An 18,251-nucleotide genomic window follows, 5' to 3' on the forward strand; every position below is an offset into this window, starting at 1 on the left:
GTGTCCTGTCGGGCACAAAACAACTCCCTCTTCTTACCTCTGCAACCGTCAACCATACCACGGGAGTCCTTTCCTCCCCCATTCCACCTGTGTGCTGCCCTTCTGTCAGCTTTATGGGCCTTGCACAGCTGGTGAGCAATCCGCCCTTGATTACTTACCAGCTCCCAATCGGCCAACATTAGTTCTGGCTGGAGAGCCCGTCGAGACCTGGCACGTCCAGCAGATGGAGCCAATCGCTTCGTGATGTATACTCCATGGCCTCGACGAGTCTCCCCCTGGTGGCTGACCTGCTGTACAACCCCCCCCCCCTTAGCTCTGTCGGGAAGGGGACTGTCATCAGTGCAACGTAGGTCTCCCTTCTCGATAGGGCATCTGCGTTTCCATGCTTCGCCCCCTGACCTGTGCACAACAGAAAAAGAGAAGCGTTGAAGGGACAAGAACCACCTGGTGACCCGATCGTTCGTGTCCTTTCCCCTGGCCATCCAGACCAGGGGAGCATGATCCGTGACCAGGGTGAAGTGGGTACCTAGCAGGTAATACTTGAGTGTCTAGCGCCCACTTCACCGCTAGACACTCTTTCTCAACGATAGAGTATTTATTTTCCCTAGGCATCAGCTTTCGGCTGATGTACATGATGGGGTGCTCCTCCCCCTCGTGTACCTGGGACAGAACGGCCCCTAGTTCCGTATCACAGGTGTCCGTCTGGACCACCATCGGCACCTGGAAATCGGGCGTTACGAGAATCGGATGGGAGAACAGCGCTTCCTTCAGACCGTTGAACGCCGCTTCTGTCTCGTCTGTCCATTTCACTGTTTTCGGGAGGCGGGCCCTAGTTAGATCGGTGAGGGGGAAGCTATAGCCGCAAAGTTGGGGATAAACCGGCTATACTATCCTGCCAGTCCCAGGAAGGACTTGACCTGTGTCTTGGTGCGTGGAACGGGCCAGTCCTGAACCTTCCTCTCCTGGGGCTTGACGTTCCCGCGTCCGATCAAATACCCCAGGTACTCCACCTCCTCGAACGCTAGCTTGCATTTCTTGGGGTTTGCGGTCAACCCAGCTTGTCTGAGCGCATCCAGCACCACCTCTGTTCATCAGCCGTTGGAATGTGGGCGGGGCTCCGTGGAGACCGAACCGGAGCACCTGGTACTGATACAACCCGTCTGGTGTCGAAAACGCCGTCTTCTCCCGGGAGGAGGCTGCCAAAAGTACCTGCCAATAACCTTTGGTCAGGTCAAGGGTGCTGATGTACCGGGCCTTTCCCAATCGGTCGATGAGCTCGTCCTCCCTCGGCATGGGATATGCGTCGAACAGCTGATCTCGTTCACCCCCCGGAAATCGTTACAGAAGCAGAGGCTACCGTCCAGTTTGGGCACCAACACGATGGGGCTGCACCATGCACTGTGGGACTCTTCCACGACCCCCATCCTCAGCATAGCCTCCACTTCCTGTTTCACGGCCTCCCTTCGGGCCTCCGAAATCCGATATGGCCTTTTTCATACCGTTTCCCCGGGCCGGGTACGGATGTGGTGTTCAATGAGGGTCGTGCGGCCCGGCTTCTTGGAGAAGACCGCCGTGTTCCGATCGACGAGCTCCCTGAGCTCTTGCTTCTGGGCCGGGTCGAGGTCCTCATTGCTCGGGACCTCCACTGGTACCGTTAGCATCCTGGGTCCCGACCATAACACGGCCAAGGCTGTCCTTTCGTGCCACTTCTTCAACAGGTTCACGTGGTAAATCTGTTGGGGTTTCCATCTCCCCGGTTGCCGTACGCGGTAATTGACAGGTCCCAGCTTCTCGATCACCTCGTATGGTCCATGCCATTTTGCCAGGAACTTACATATGGCCGTGGGGATCAAGACCAACACCCTGTCTCCCACCTGGAATTCTCGGGGCTGGGCTCCCCGATTTGTAGACCTGGGCATTGGCGCATTGGGCCTTCTCTATATGTTCCCTCACGACTGGCCAAATGGCTGTCATCCGCTCCCGCATCGTCTCCACTTGCTCTACCTTGCTGCGTAAGGGGGTCGGTTGGGCTTCCCACACCTCCTTGGCGAGGTCCAATAGGCCGCGTGGCCTCCTTCCATAGAGAAGTTTGAACGGGGAAAACCCAGTGGAGGATTGGGGTACTTCTCGGCTTTAGAACATTAGATGGGGTAGTAGCTGGTCCCAGTTCTTCCCATCCTGCTCGATGACCTTCCGCAGCATCTGTTTGAGCGTTTTATTACAGCGCTCGACGAGCCCATCCGTCTGCGGGTGAAAAACGGAGGTCCGGATCTGCTTGATCTGCAGGAGGCACACAACTCTTTCATGAGGCGGGACATAAACTCCGTACCTTGGTCTGTCAGGATCTCGTTCGGGATGCCCATCCGGCTAAAGAGGTGGAACAGCTCACGGGCGATTCCCTTGGACACCGCCGCCCGTAGGGGAATGGCCTTCGGGATACCGGGTGGCATAGCCCACGATTACCAAGATGTACCTTTGTCCTCGTGCAGTCTTTACCAGGGGTCCCACTATGTCCATGGTGATGCGTTCAAAGGGCACCCCGATTATTGGCAGGGGGACCAGAGGGTTTCTGAATTGTGCTTTTGGGGCAGTGAGTTGACACTCCAGGCAGCTGCGACAGTAGTCTTCCACGGCCTTCCTCGAACCGGGCGGCGATCCGTTCCCGGGTCTTCTCCATTCCCAGGTGCGCCCCCAACAGGTGGGTGTGGGCCAGCTGAAGAACAGTTCCTACATACCGTCGGGGCAGCAACAATACCTCTCGAAGTTCCCCCTGTTGGCGCGACACCTGATACAAAAGGTTATTCTTAATTTGGAAATGGGGGTATTGCCAGTCTCTCACCCCCGGAAGTAGCTGTCCATCCACCGCTATCACTTGGGCGGCAGCAGCTTTCAAGTTTGGATCCTCCCACTGGGCCGTCCCGAATTGTCCCCTCAGTTGGCCCCCAGCGGGGGTCTCTACTGCCCCTCGAAATCAAGGAGGGGGAGGATGGGCTCCTTCTCCAGGGGTTCCCCAGGGGAATCGGGTTCCGGCGCCGACTCCGGAGCCGTAGACACATGCTGGTTAACCGGCTGCTTCCAGGCCGCACAGGCTATTGGTCGTCCCCGCTCTCTTCTTTTGCCGGCTCGTACCTTCTTCCTCAATTCTGCCCACCATAGGGCCGCGAACAGCGGACAATCCCGTCCCACTAGGAGGTGTACCGGCAGCTCTGGTGCTGCACCATCATCTGACAGCTCCCTGGTGGCGTCACGATGTTGGTCCATACAGTGGGATACCGCTTTGTGTCCCCGTGAACACAGGAAATGGACATCTCCCTACCCCGTTCGGTCTCCTGGTTCAGCAGGCTCATGGTTACGAGCGTAACCATGCTTCCGGAGTCTAATGTTGTGTCCGTCCACCTTCACCGGGACCATGGGGGCAGTTGATCCGTGGTGTGCCCAACAGGAGGTGACATAGTTCACAGCGTGACCCACCTCGCCTCCGGGGCTAGCTGATGGCATCAACTCCTCTCGAGCCGGGCAATTCCAGGCAATGTGCCCCCGTGCGCCACACTCAAAACACCTCCTTTGGTCTCCCTCTACCTGAGGTTGTCGGTGGCGGGTCGGCCCTACCCCCGCCGTCTCTCTACGGGTTTGCGGTCCTTTGGCCCTGCCAACTGTCGGTTCGTGGTACACAGCGGTGGAGCTGTCCTTCCGTCCCCTCGGCCGGGTCGCCGACTCGTCCCAGGTCCCACTCAGCAGTGCCTGAGTGTTCTTATGCGTCTCCACTGCTTCCAGGAGGCCCTCCAAGGTCTGGGGCGCGCATAGACTCGCGGCCCTCTTCATGTCATGGGGTAGCGCCCGTAAGAAGCAATCCGTGACCACTTTGTCGAGTATGGAGAGGGTGGATACGTCCGTGAGGAGCCATGCCCTGGTGACGCGCAGTAGGTCGCTCATCTGGGCACGGGGGGATGCGTCGGGTATGAACCTCCAGTCGTGGAACCGTTGAGCCCGATGGGCCAGGCTGTGTATCTCCCGTTTGAGTCCGTCGTAGTTTTCCGCCTGTTTGTCGTTCAGGTCCCAATACGCCTTTTGGGCATTCCCAGAGAGGAACGGGGCCAGCAGACTTGCCCAGTGCGGCCTTGGCCGTCCTTCTCGTAGTGCTGTCCGTTCAAATGTACAGAGGTATGTTTCGATGTCATCGTCTCCCGTTAGCTTGATCAAAAACTGGTTGGGATGTGATCCAGGAGACGCTCCTCCTTGCAGCTTCCTGACTTCCTCAACGAGGCGGACATTTTGTAGTCGTTGTTCCTCCAGCGTTCGTTCCTGAACCGCCTGTTGTGCTTGTTGGGCCCGGACGAACTGAGCTATCAACTCGTCCATGCTGATACTGCGTAAACGTCAACCCTGATCTGACCAAAGTCTCAGACGTGCCCGCATTCTCCACCACTTGTGGCAGACCAGGCGGTTTGGTCAAGACGTTTACCAATATCAGACACGGACAAAGAAGGATTAGCTCAGTTTCAAGGGTGTTTATTTAAATAATAGATCAAAAAGAAAATGATGGGTCTCCCCTATGAGACCCTCTCCGGGATGCCGTCTTCTGGTATTCCGGGTCTGGCGGTGTCCTGTCGGGCACAAAACTGAACTCCCTCTTCTTACCTCTGCAACCGTCAACCATACCACGGGAGTCCTTTCTTCCCCCATTCCTTCTGTGTGCTGCCCTTCTGGCAGCTTTATGGGCCTTGCACAGTTGGTGAGCAATCCGCCCTTGATTACTCACCAGCTCCCAATCAGCCACAATTAGTCCTGGCTGGAGAGCCCATCGAGACCTGGCACGTCCAGCAGATGGAGTCATCGCCTCGTGATGTATACTCCATCTGTTACCAGGCCTCGACGAGTCTCCCCCTGGTGGCTGACCTGCTGTACGCCACACAGTATAGATTTGATTATGTTTGAGCAAAAGGACATAGCATTAGAATTGCAGGAAATTAGCTTTAAAACTGATTGCCCTCTCAGCTTCATGGCAGAATATGTAGATTTGATGTAAATTAGCTTTAAAACTGCAACATTTTCTTTCAGATCCATGGCAAAATGTGTAGAATTGCAGGAAATGTCCTTTACAGTTTTAAACTTTTCTCTCAGCTCAATGAAGAAATGTGTAGAATTACAGGAAATTGACTTAAAAATGCAAAAACATCTCTACACCACCAAGATGGGAGGCCTCTAAAATGTTCTCTGAAATTCAACCACGCCCAGTGAGCGTAGTGCCACGTCCTCTGCCACGCCCACCACCCCTTTTTAAGTTGGGGTAAAACCCTTTTCTTCATTTTCAGCATTACGAGGCATTGGCGAGCCGTGCCTCCACCAACGGCCACATCATAGACATCTATGCCTGTGCTCTGGACCAGACCGGACTGCTGGAGATGAAGTGTTGTTCCAATCACACCGGGTGAGGACACTCTGTCTGGTGAACAAACAGGCTGAGTCCAAAATGGCTCCCTATATAGTTCACTACTTTGACCAGGGCTTATAGGGCCCTGTCAAAAGTAGTGCACTACATAGGTAATAGAGTGCCATTTGATACGCTGAACACACACACATATGTCATTAACACTGGCTCCTCACATAGTAAGAGGAGAGTTTGTCCTCTGTTCTTCTCCAATGCTCTCGTCTGATGCTTTGAGGAAGAGAAGGAAGGAGAGAGGAGGCGGCGAAGAGAGACTTCTGAGATTCACCCTATGTATAGTTGAACTCCTATGAGTATATCTGTTTTGCAGAGGCTACATGGTGATGGCAGACTCTTTCAACACCTCACTATTCAAACAAACCTTCCAGAGGGTCTTTACCAAAGATGTGGCTGGAGCCTTCAAGATGGCCTTCGCTGGCACTCTGGAGATAAAGGTAGAGCCATTGCACAGACTGGCGGTGTCTGAAATGGTACTGTTGTACCTAATATAGTGTACTAGTAGTGCACTTTTAAGGAATAGGGTGTAATTTTAGAACACAGCCACTGTTCCAATATCTACGCATACCCAATACATTGCTTCTACGTAGTGTGGATATTGGAACAGAGCGACATGCTCTCTTGGATAGTTGATTCTATCCATAAAACTCTATGGGAAATATCATATTTCTTGACTTTGTATTTACCAAATAGAATTGTGCGCAAACTGCTAATATCTTCTAATATCATCTGTCCTTCTTCATTTCAGACGTCTCGAGAGATCAAGATTTCAGGAGCCATCGGGCCATGTGTGTCATTAAATGCCAAAGGACCGTGTGTGTCTGAAAATGTGAGTCGATGTCAAATACATAGAACAGTGACCGAATACTCTACATCATCGATCAGCTGATATGCAGAACAGACTTGTACTTTTGACCGGTTAACCCTTTTGTAACTGTAGTTGTTAATCCAGAATATTGTGTGTCCTGAATCTCTGCCGAAGAAGATGTATCAACGTTGCTCTGTTTCTGATCCCTTCTAGAACAATGTAATTCTGATACTGATCCCTTCTGTTTGTTTCCTTAAAGGAAATTGGAACAGGGGGCACATCTCAATGGAAGATATGTGGTCTTGACCATAACACCACTCTGGCAGTGTACTTTGAGGTAGTCAATCAGGTATGCCTTCATATTATACACTCTGGATTGTGATCACTAAGCTACTTTTGGCAATAACTGCCATATTTTGTGTTATGTTGCCATATTTTGTGTTAAAAGCTTTTTATTGTCAAGATTTCTCAGTAGTCGTTTTATATCACAGTCATCTGAGATTAGGTGATCCACAGAGCAATGTTCCACTTGTGCCAAAGACTCAGAGAATTTGATTGCACCACCATAGAGGGTACTAGTTGTTCCATAATGATCTCTTCCACTGCTGTACTGGGCTGGTCAGAGGTACTGGATAGAGGTGCAACAGCATCACTATGCCACCAGATGGTGTGCTCGTATATTAAACCACTATGGCCTCTTTATGAAACATACAGTAGAATAAGATGGATCTGTAAATGTAATTGAGATGATCACATTCATTTTAATACAATACATCCAGTTATGATAAACTGAAAGATTACATTTCAATGATTTTAGATAGGCAGTGTTGCCATAGGTATATTTATTGAGGAAGAACACATTTAGACAGACAGTAATGTTTGTATATGTACAGTTTAGTACAGTCTGCAATCTAGTTCAAACATTATAGTTCAACATTGTAGTTCAAACAGACAATGGTCCAATGTCCCTGATTGACTGTACAATGTGCATTGTAAGCTAACCTTTTTAGTTAGAAACAGAACAGATAAGATCACTGATATGGTGGTCTTGGTGTATAGATCCACTTAAGACATAAGTGTCACAATCCCATTGGTCATACTAGAGACTGTCAGTCTGTTGCATCCTGTCGCCACAATGATCCTTCATATGGTCCTTCTCTGGTGTTTAGTCCCAACCTGTATTGTATTTAATTTCATTCAATAATTTTGTTCACTCAGTAACAATTGCCACTTTTTTTTCAGGGAGTCCTGGGATTCATAAAATTAAGTCTATAGTTGGTCTGTATTTTAGTCTGTAGTCAGGCTAGTTTTCCAGGTGGCTCCACAGTGACAGAGTCCTAGCCTAGTGTAGTGTCCATAGTGTCTTTACCATCCTCCATAGTCACCTCTGACATGGACTTGGCCTCTGGTGACCCTGTTTTGGAGTTGGTTTCTGACAAGAGTGATGGGTTGGAGATGTTGTAATGGTGGTGATCTTGGCTCACTATCTCAAGTTGGATGGCGGTGCTCTGTGGGCAGGAGTTCTTCAGAGGGCGTTGGAACAGCCGTCGTATTTTATTCAGGCTTTTCCGCAGAGCCGCTCTGTAGCGCCTGAGAGGGAGAGGGAGCGAGAAAGAGATGGGAGGGGGAGCGAGTAATAGAGAGGGAGTGAGTGAGATTGAATTAAGGAGAGGGAGAGAGAGAGAGGGGTAGAGAAAATAACCAACAATGCCGTGTTGCCAGCCAGCCACTCGGCATCATCGGCTCTACAGCTCTGCTCCAACATTGAGAAGCTAATTTCATAATCTCAAGCGCTCAGCTTTCCCCCCTCATAACAGTCGTCATTTAGAAATGTTTTGTTTCAATTGACTACTGAGGGACCTTCATATCACCTGTACAAGATTGAGCCTCATTCTTGAAATGTGGGGGAAGTTGGACTGGTCTTTATATTTGTTGAATGAGAGAGAGAACTACTCACTATATTATTGAATGACTGTTTGGGATATTGATTGTAAGTGTTGTTGGAAAAGATCCTAGAGTTACATATTATTATTTTGGATGATTTTATCTCAATATTTTGACTCCCAAGTATCGATTTGTAGAAATATTACATACAGTGCCATGAAAAAGTATTTGTCCCCCTTCTAATTTACTTTACTTTTGCATATTTTTGATACTGAATGTTATCAGATCTTCAACCAAAACCAAATATTAGATAAAGGGAACCTGAGTGAACAAATAACACAACAATTCCATATTTCATAAACAAAGTTATGTAACACCCAATGCCCCTGTGTGAAAAAGTAATTGCCCCCTTACACTCAATAACTGGTTGTGCCACCTTTAGCTGCAATGACTCCAACCAACCTAACGCTTTCTGTAGTTGTTGATCAGTCTCTCACAACGCTGTGGAGGAATTTTGGCCCACTCTTTCATGCAGAACTGCTGTAACTCAGTGACATGTGTGGGTTTTCAAGCATGAACTGCTTGTTTCAAGTCCTGCCACGACATCCCAATTGGGATTAGGTCTAGACTTTGACTAGTTCATTCCAAAACTTCAAATGTGTTGCTTTTTAGCCATTTTCATGTAGTCTTGATTGTTTGTTTTGGATCATTGTCTTGCTGCATGACCCAGCTGCACTTTAACTTCAGCTCAATTCTCTGATACAGAGCAGAATTCATGGTTCCTTCTATTAAAGCAAGTCGTCCAGGTCCTGAGGCAGCAAAGCATCCTCAAACCATCACCATGCTTGACCATTGATATGAGGCTCTTACTGTGGAATGCAGTGTTTGGTTTTTGCCAGGCATAATGGGACCCATGTCATCCAATGTATGCCAGTTAGGCTCTACACCAGTTGTAAAGCGGATTAATGTACTTAATTTTAAGAAGTTATTAGGCCGCTTTAGTTGTGATACAAACCTTATCAAACAATAAGGCCTATGGGCTAGGCTAGATGAGGTGTGCGACTATGATTTGAAAAAGTCGCCAAAAAAAGGCATGCGCTGTTTCTTGTTTACTGCACACTAGGCATCATTCACATGTGATAATAAATACATCATTCACAAGTGATAGTATTGTCATCCATCAGACTATTCTTAATGTAGTCTTGTCTTTACATATAGGACTACTAAATAATATACAGTGCCTTCGGAAAGTCTTCAGACTTCTTGACTTTTTCCACATTTTGTTACGTTACAGCCTTGTTCTAAAATGTATTAAATAGTTTTTTCCCCTCATCAATCTACACACAATACCCCATAATGACAAAGCAAAAACATGTTTTTAGAAATGTTAGCTAATTTATTACTTATAAAAACTGATATCATATTTACATAAGTAGACCCTTTACTCAGTACTTTGTTGAAGCACCTTTGGCAGCAATTACAGCCTGGAGTTTTCTTGGGTATGATGCTACAAGCTTGGCACACCTGTATTTGGGGAGTTTCTTCTCTGCAGATCCTCTCAAGTGCTGTCAGGTTGGATGGGGAGCTTTGCTGCACAGCTATTTTCAGGTCTCTCCAAAGATGTTTGATCAGGTTCAAGTCCGGGCTCTGGCTGGGACACTCAAGGACATTCAGACTTATCCCGAAGCCACTTCTGTGTTGTCTTGGCTGTGTGCTTATGGTCGTTGTCCTGTTGGAAGGTGAACCTTCGCCCCAGTCAGGTCCTGAGCGCTCTGGATCAGGTTTTCATCAAGGATCTCTCTGTACTTTGCTCCGTTCATCTTTGTCTCGATCCTGACTAGTCTCCCAGTCCCTGCCGCTTAAAAACATCCACACAGCATGATGCTGCCACCACCATGCTTCACCGTAGGGATGGTGCCAGGTTTCCTCCAGATGTGACGCTTAGCATTCAGGCCAAAGAGTTTTCATCAGACCAGACAATCTTGTTTCTCATGGTCTGAGATTCTTTAGGTGCCTTTTGGCAAACTCCAAGCGCGCTGTCATGTGCCTTTTACTGAGGAGTGGCTTTCGTCTGGCCAGTCTACCATAAAGGCCTGATTGGTGGAGTGCTGCAGAGATGGAAGGTTCTCTTGAAGGTTCTCCCATCTCCACAGAGGAAGTCTAGAGCTCTGCCAGAGTGACCATTGGGTTCTTGGTCACCTCCCTGACCAAGGCCCTTCTCCCCCGATTGCTCAGTTTGGCCGGGCGGCCAGCTCTAGGAAGAGTCTTAGTGGTTTCAAACATCTTCCATTTAAGAATGACGAAGGCCATTGTGTTCTTGGGGACCTTCAATGCTGCAGAATTGTTTTGGTACCCTTCCCAAGATCTGTGCCTCGACACAATCCTGTCTCTGAGCTCTACGGACAATTCCTTCGACCTCATAGCTTGGTTTTTGCTCTGACATGCACTGTCAACTGTGGAACCTTATATAGACCGGCTGTGCCTTTCCAAATAGTGTCCAATCAATTACATTTACCACAAGTGGACTCCAATCAAATTGTAGAAACATCTCAAGGATGATCAATGGAAACAGGATGCACCTGAGCTCAATTTTGAGTCTCATAGCAAAGGGGCTGAATACTTGTGTAAATAAGGTATTTCTGTTTTTAATAAATTTGCAAACATTTCTGAACCTGTTTTCGCTTTGTTATGATGGGAGATTGTGTGTAGATTACTGAGGATTTGTTTTATATAATCAATTTTTGAATAAGGCTGTAACGTAACAAAATGTGGGAAAAGTCAAGGGGTCTGAATACTTTCCGAATGCACTGTATATATACACACACACAAAACTAACCCAAAAAAAGAGTCTTTCTATTTAAATCTCCATAGAAACAGCCCCTCTCAACGTTGATTGACTGGGGTTAGAGGAATAGAAACCCATGGATTTGGAGATGAAAATGAGGAGGGTATCAAGTTGATTTTGATTGGAGGTGTTTCCATGCTTTGGACCAAATGTTACCACCTCCCAACACTAAAATATGGAAGAGATACAACAAAGAGCTGTGCGATCTAAACTAGCAGTGGTCACAGCAAACGTTCTTATTTCATCAACACTGTTAAGTACAAGCATATTAAGGTTGTAATGTTGTAGAGAACAATCTGATGATTTATTTTATGTGATTCATAATGACATCGGCTAAAGAAAGCCACATTTAGACATTCATTTAGTAGCACCTTCTTGAATTGACCTGTATTTCACTACATTCTAGAGCATGAGTGAACGCCCTACAACATGTTTGGAACATCAAATCACAATAAAGTCGCAGTATCGAATCGCAATACATATAGAATTGTGAGAATCGCAATACATATTGTATTGGCACCTAAGTATCTTGATAGTATTGTGAGGTCCCAGCCCTATTGGTTATCCCTTACGTCTGAATCATGGAGTTGATCACTTTTCAATTCCCTCTGATTTTGGTTTACTGTGGCCATTGATGGACCACAAGGATATTGAGTTGCTTTATATTGAGGTATAACAGCTTCATAAGATTGAGCCTTATTCTTCTTGAGACACAGCATTGAAATGACTTTATATTGTCTGAATGACTGTTTGTTTGGGGCTATTAAGGGGAAGTTGAAAGGGGATACCTATTCAGTTGCACAATTGAAATGTTTCTTCCGCATTTAACCCAACCCCTCTGAATCAGAGAGGTGCAAGGGGCTGCCTTAATCGACGTCCATGTCATCGGCGCCCAGCGAGCAGTTGTTGGCTATTGCTTACGTCTGAGTCATGGAGTTGATCCATGGGTTGAGAGCGGAGGTGAGGAGGATGAGCCAGGTAGCCACGGCTGAGGCTGCTGCTGGCGGGTCATGGCCACTGAACGTCTCATAGAAACAGGTGGTGATGTAAGGCAGCCAGCACACTAGCAGGCACACTTACAATGGAGAGAATTAAGACAGGAGATTATCAGAGTAATTACGTTACAAAAGTATATTTATGGAGAAATACAGACAGGCGGTTATTTGACCAATTACGGGAACATTACAAGAATTCTATTTGGTATATTTATGGAATCTCGCAAATATATAACAATGAGCCTTATTGTGATGTGTGTAATGTTATTGTAGCACATTAATATTAACAAATTCAAGAAGACTGAATTTCACCGTCTACAAATGTAGCCAACAGAAAAATGTGAATAACAGCCACTGATGGACCTTGACATTTTGTTAGCATTTGTTCCTTACATAAAAGGCTTTTATTCTGTGTCTGTGCTCAGTGCTCAGAGTATATCAAAGGGTTATATCAAAGGCTTATGCCTGGCTTTGTTTGAAATAAATGACATCAACAAATCAATAGCTTTACTGTACTATTCACAAGGTTAAGCACCAATGAGACTCACCCACAGTTGCCACCATCACTAAGGAGCTCCTGAAGTAGTTATTAGCAGGGACATAAAAACAGTGCTGGTCATTGCAAACAAACGTCCCTCGCCGCACCTGTTTCCTCACAATATACACAATGTACGCATACATGGAGCACATGATGAGTATGGGTGCTATGATCCCGACCACGATGAAGAGCAGACTGAAGCCCCTGTAGTCTGGCTGGAAGCTGGGTGCACACAGGAACCTGGTGCTGCTGTAGCTGTAGCGGCCGAAGCCCAGCAGGGGCAAGGCTGCGTTGATCAGGCTGTAGAGCCACACCAGGACCAGCACCAACCTGGTCCTCCTGGACGTGCAGATGGTGCTGTAGCTCAGGGCGAAACAGATCTCTGTAAACTTGTCGATGGTGGCCCAGGTCAGGGAGTGGATGGAGGCCAGCTGAAGAAGCAGGTAGAGGAAGGCGCTGCCCTGGCAGAGAAGCCCGTCGCTGGGGTAGCCCTGCGTTCTGAACAGGCTGTTGTGGACTCCGAAGGGAATGATGGAGAGACCAAGGGCTAGGTCACTTAGGCAGAAGCTCAGGGTCAGGGCCCAGGTTTCGGTGCGGAGCTCCTTGTTGAGAAGAACCACCAGTAATAAAACCACATTACCACACACAGAGCACAGACTGGAGACCACCATCAGAGCTGCATAGACCTGGGCCACCGGCATCCTCACGGCCTCCCTGGGTTGGCTGGCTGCTAACTCTCCTCTCGCCTGGTTCAGTCCATGAGCACTGACTGGCTGACTTGACTGGCTGACTTGACTGGCTGACTGACTGACTGGTGGACAGAGTCTGACGTGTAAAGTCACGTTATCCTGTGTGTGTCGATCCTCTGTGGCTCCAGGGAACCGGTTGCTGTTGTGATGTGTCAGTCTCCTGCTGTTCTCTGGGAGGGGATGGTCCTCCAAGTCATCAAGCTATCCTCCTATTCTCCGGCCTGTGGAGTCCAGTACAAGGGCTTAGCTTGCTCCTTACTATACACTATCTATTAGAGTGTGGAAGGGAAAGAGAAACAGACCAGAACAACTCACTTTCAAGCACTAGATTTTTGAGGAGTGAGAGAGGGAGAGAGATGCTCTCTGTGTAAACAGAAGCTTGAGATCCAATATCCTCTCCTCCACTCTAATGGCTGCAGCACAGTTAATGAGCCATTTGGCTCTGGAGTGTTTTTGGGGTTATTGGTAAGGAGCGTGCCTCTAATTCGATCTAAGCTCCCAATCATGAATTATTAATGAATTATTATGAATTATTAAGCCCCCTCATATCACCCAATTATTTCAGTTGTTCTGAAAGTTGTCCAGAAGGCAGTAGCAATTATGTGTGTTTGTACAGGGCAAACCATTTGAATAAAACTCACAGGCACCACCAACTTATATTAGCCTAGTTAGATGGGTAATTTACATTTATCATATCTTGGCATTGTTTTATAACATGTGCATGTCTACATTTATAATCAGATAACTTGTTCTCAATTGTTTTCTAATGATCCTACCAACCGTTCTTGTCTCCTCTCTACACAGCATAATGCACCTATACCCCAGGGGGGCCGAGGCGCGGTCCAGTATGTCACCCAGTACCAACACTCCAGTGGACAGAAACGCATCCGAGTCACCACCACAGCCAGAAAGTAAATACACACACACATGCGCGCACATACACACACACAGATTGCGTATTTAACTCACTTCAAAACATAAAACTTATAAAAACACACAAACATATGAATCTGGATTTGATTCATCATTCACATCTTCTTTTCAAAGTAACTACAGACTTTAAGGTTTATCTACCACTTTTATTCCACTATGGAACTGCATCTGCAAATGCATCTTGTTTCCATAGCAACGCGATAGGGAAAGAGGGCAAAGTGTGTTTGTTGTCTTGTGATCAGAGGAGGAGATTATCTTGGTTGTTACTGTTAAATGTGTATTTTTGTAGATACTAACTGAGCTGTGATGTAACTCTCAGTATGGGGTTTGATCAATGTTGACGTTCATGTTTGTTATTGTATTTTACCTTATGAGATCTGTGTTTATACAATGCTCAACATGTGACAGGGCAGTGGCAAGTGGAAATTTGTATAGATAAGCAGAGTCCCAGACTCTTTTTAAAACATCAGTTCAGTTTACTTGGGGTGGACTTACTCATTTAAAGGGCTTATTATGCTTAAAGGCTTTTCAATGTCAAAGCAACCTGAACAAAACATCTGACATCATATCCCTTATTTAACTCATGTAGCCATACTAACTATAGTAGAGATTCATGTTGGTAGTATCACTTGCCTTATAAAGGAGAACCTTACAACTGAAATAAACAAAAGTGTTTGCGTCAAATGATATGCAATGCTTATGCAGGTTGTTTCTCTCTCCTCTTTCTGTCTCTGCCTCTCTCACCTCCCCCTCCCTCTCAGCTGGGCAGATGCAGGGACCCAGATCCAGAGCATTGCAGCATCATTTGACCAGGAGGCCTCAGCCATCCTGATGGCCAGACTGGCTGTGTATCGCGCTGAGACGGAGGAGGGTCCCGACGTGCTACGCTGGCTGGACAGACAGCTCATCCGACTGGTAAGACAGTATTCTCACTACTATTCAAATCAAATTTCAAATCAAATTTATTTATATAGCCCTTCTTACATCAGCTGATATCTCAAAGTGCTGTACAGAAACCCAGCCTAAAACCCCAAACAGCAAGCAATGCAGGTGTAGAAGCACGGTGGCTAGGAAAAACTCCCTAGAAAGGCCAAAACCTAGGAAGAAACCTAGAGAGGAACCAGGCTATGAAGGGTGGCCAGTCCTCTTCTGGCTGTGCCGGGTGGAGATTATAACAGAACATGGCCAAGATGTTCAAATGTTCATAAATGACCAGCATGATCAAATAATAATAATCACAGTAGTTGTCGAGGGTGCAACAAGTCAGCACCTCGGGAGTAAATGTCAGTTGGCTTTTCATAGCCGATCATTAAGAGTATCTCTACCGCTCCTGCTGTCTCTAGAGAGTTGAAAACAGCAGGTCTGGGACAGGTAGCACGTCCGGTGAACAGGTCAGGGTTCCATAGCCGCAGGCAGAACAGTTGAAACTGGAGCAGCAGCACGACCAGGTGGACTGGAGACAGCAAGGAGTCATCATGGCAGGTAGTCCTGAGGCATGGTCCTAGGGCTCAGGTCCTCCGAGAGAGAGAGAGAGAGAGAGAGAGAAAGAAAGAAAGAGAGAATTAGAGAGAGCATACTTAAATTCACACAGGATAAGACAGGAGAAGTACTCCAGATATAACAGACTGACCCTAGCCCCCCGACACATAAACTACTGCAGCATAAATACTAGTGGCTGCATCCCAAATGGCACCCCATTCCCTTTATAGTGCACCACTTTTGGCCAGAGCCTTATAGGTAAGACAGAGCAACACATGACATGGAAGATTGGCAGGGGTCAAGGCAGGGGGCTGCTTTATTTTCCCCTCCACAGAGCCTTCATAAATGGACCAGTTTTTTTTTTTAAATGGAGATGTTGATATGTAACAATATCATTATTTCCTACTGCTAACCATTGAAAGTAGCTATTTCCAGGCTAGCAGGCATGCTCAAGTAGTGTGATGAAGTCACATTTAATTTTTAAGTGTAGACTCCATTGCAGGCAGGACTTTCTGGTTGGTCTCCTGTTTCATTGCCTTTTTCTCTCTCCTTTCCAGTGTCAGAAGTTTGGAGATTATCATAAGGATGATCCCAACTCCTTCCGCTTCTCAGAAACCTTTTCTCTCTATCCTCAGGTAAGTGATCATGTGCTGAATGACTGATTGGCTCTTTAGTGGAACAACACAGTTATAGCTAGTACACAGATGTGTTATAAATAGCTTAACGGTAAAAATATATTTTTTAAAGTTATGTTTCAGTCTTTGTATAAAGAGGATTTTAAAATGCACATTATAGCTTTGGCAGCATGATGGAATGCTTTTTAAAACCTGCTTCTCCTGTCCCTCAGTTTATGTTCCATCTGAGAAGGTCTCCCTTTCTGCAAGTGTTCAACAACAGTCCAGATGAGAGCTCGTACTACAGACACCAGTTCATGCGTCAGGACCTGACCCAGTCTCTCATCATGATACAACCCATTCTCTATGCTTACTCCTTCAACGGGCCCCCAGAGGTAAGACCGACACACACAGACCAACACACACACACAGACACAGACATGCACAAGCAGACAATCACACACTTATTTTTCCATTGAAAAATGTGCTTTCCTTCTTCTTTCTAAATGTAAATCATGGATGCCTTATGAAGACCTCAATCTCTCTGACTCTCCCATCTCCCTCCCACTCACATTCTGCAAGCCTAGCTGTGTTGCTCAGGTCAACAGAGAGAGAGTGCACAAATGCCCCGGTCCTTTTATAACAGATAGCCTTGTGGTTAATTAGTGTAGTGTGTGTGAGTACAGTAATGTGTTCCAAACAAGCGTTTCTTTCAGTGCAGATATCAACAGTGTGATTTTTAACACCTTACAGACAGACAGCGTAGTACACACCTCTCTGAAAAGGGTAAGTTATTTAACAGTGGTTGCGTCACAAATGGCTCCTTATTCCCTACATAGTGCACTACGGGGTTCTAGTCAAAAATAGTGCACTATGTTGAAAATGGGGTGCCATTTGGGACTTACATGCTGACCAAACCGGACGCGTGCGTGCACCTGGCTGCGCCTGTTGATTTTGTACCCCCACACCAGACACGATCATGACACGCAGGTTGAAATAACAAAACAAACTCTGAACCAATTATACTAATTTGTGGACAGGTCGAAAAGCATTAAACATTTATGCCAATTTAGCTAGCTAGCTTACTGTTGCTAGCTAATTTGTCCTGGGATATAAACATTGGTTGTTATTTTACCTGAAATGCACAAGGTCCTTTACTCCGACAATTAATCCACACATAAAACGATAAACCAAATTCCTTTTTCGTCATCTCCTCCTTCCTCTGGCTTCTTTTTTACTTCTTTGGACTTTATATGGCGGTTGGCAACCAACTTTACGGTGCATTACTACAACCGACTGGAGTATGGACGTCAGTTAATCTTTCAATCACTCACGTGGGTATATGCTCCTAAAAACCAATGAGGAGATGGAAGAGGCCGGACTTGCAGTGCGTTGAGTGTCACAAATAGAACCTATTTCTATTTTAGCGCCTGGCCAAGCAGATGCTCGCTGAGGCGCGCAGGCAGTGTGGATGTAATGATTGAATAACATGTATGTGTGAATTTATTTTGCAACGCGAGCGGTGTGGTCTGCATGTTAGTCTTAGTCATTTAACCGTGAAACTCTTCTGGCGCAGCGCTTCAGGTGTTCCTTTTTTAGATTAGCAGAGACCTAGGCTACCTTTCAAATGACACCTTATTCCCTATATAGTGCACTAGTTTTGACCTTAGTGCACTATATAGGGAATAGGGTGCCATTTGGGATGCGGTGTAATGTTTCCACTGGCTCTGACTTTATATTCTGTCTACTCCCGCCTGTTGAACATTGAAAAAGTAATCTTCTTATCTCCGTGCCCCTTGTCAAACAGATGGCATCACGTATAAACAGAACCACTCTATCTGCACTGTTTGTGTCCTTTAAAACGCCAACACACTATACAAGATCTAGTATTTTTTTGTACCTGAGATGGGAGTTGGTGTGTTGTGACATTTGTTTTGGAAAACGCCGATATTGTGACATTCCT

At 46.7% G+C, this 18,251-nt stretch overlaps 1 protein-coding gene across 1 annotated transcript in view; it reads left to right on the forward strand.

Annotated features, from left to right (window-relative positions):
- Nucleotides 1–18,251, forward strand: part of LOC120022961 (protein transport protein Sec23A-like) — a 51,035-nt gene that overhangs the window by 17,685 nt on the left and 15,099 nt on the right. The window contains exons 7-14 of the mRNA XM_038966921.1: nucleotides 5,313–5,428; nucleotides 5,757–5,880; nucleotides 6,192–6,272; nucleotides 6,511–6,600; nucleotides 14,067–14,173; nucleotides 14,957–15,110; nucleotides 16,232–16,309; nucleotides 16,522–16,683. Coding sequence (XP_038822849.1) covers nucleotides 5,313–5,428; nucleotides 5,757–5,880; nucleotides 6,192–6,272; nucleotides 6,511–6,600; nucleotides 14,067–14,173; nucleotides 14,957–15,110; nucleotides 16,232–16,309; nucleotides 16,522–16,683 — 912 coding nt within the window. The remainder of the gene's footprint in view (nucleotides 1–5,312; nucleotides 5,429–5,756; nucleotides 5,881–6,191; nucleotides 6,273–6,510; nucleotides 6,601–14,066; nucleotides 14,174–14,956; nucleotides 15,111–16,231; nucleotides 16,310–16,521; nucleotides 16,684–18,251) is intronic.

Source organism: Salvelinus namaycush, chromosome 28 (assembly GCF_016432855.1).
Source record: "Salvelinus namaycush isolate Seneca chromosome 28, SaNama_1.0, whole genome shotgun sequence".
In the NCBI taxonomy this organism is placed as follows: Eukaryota; Metazoa; Chordata; class Actinopteri; order Salmoniformes; family Salmonidae; genus Salvelinus; species Salvelinus namaycush.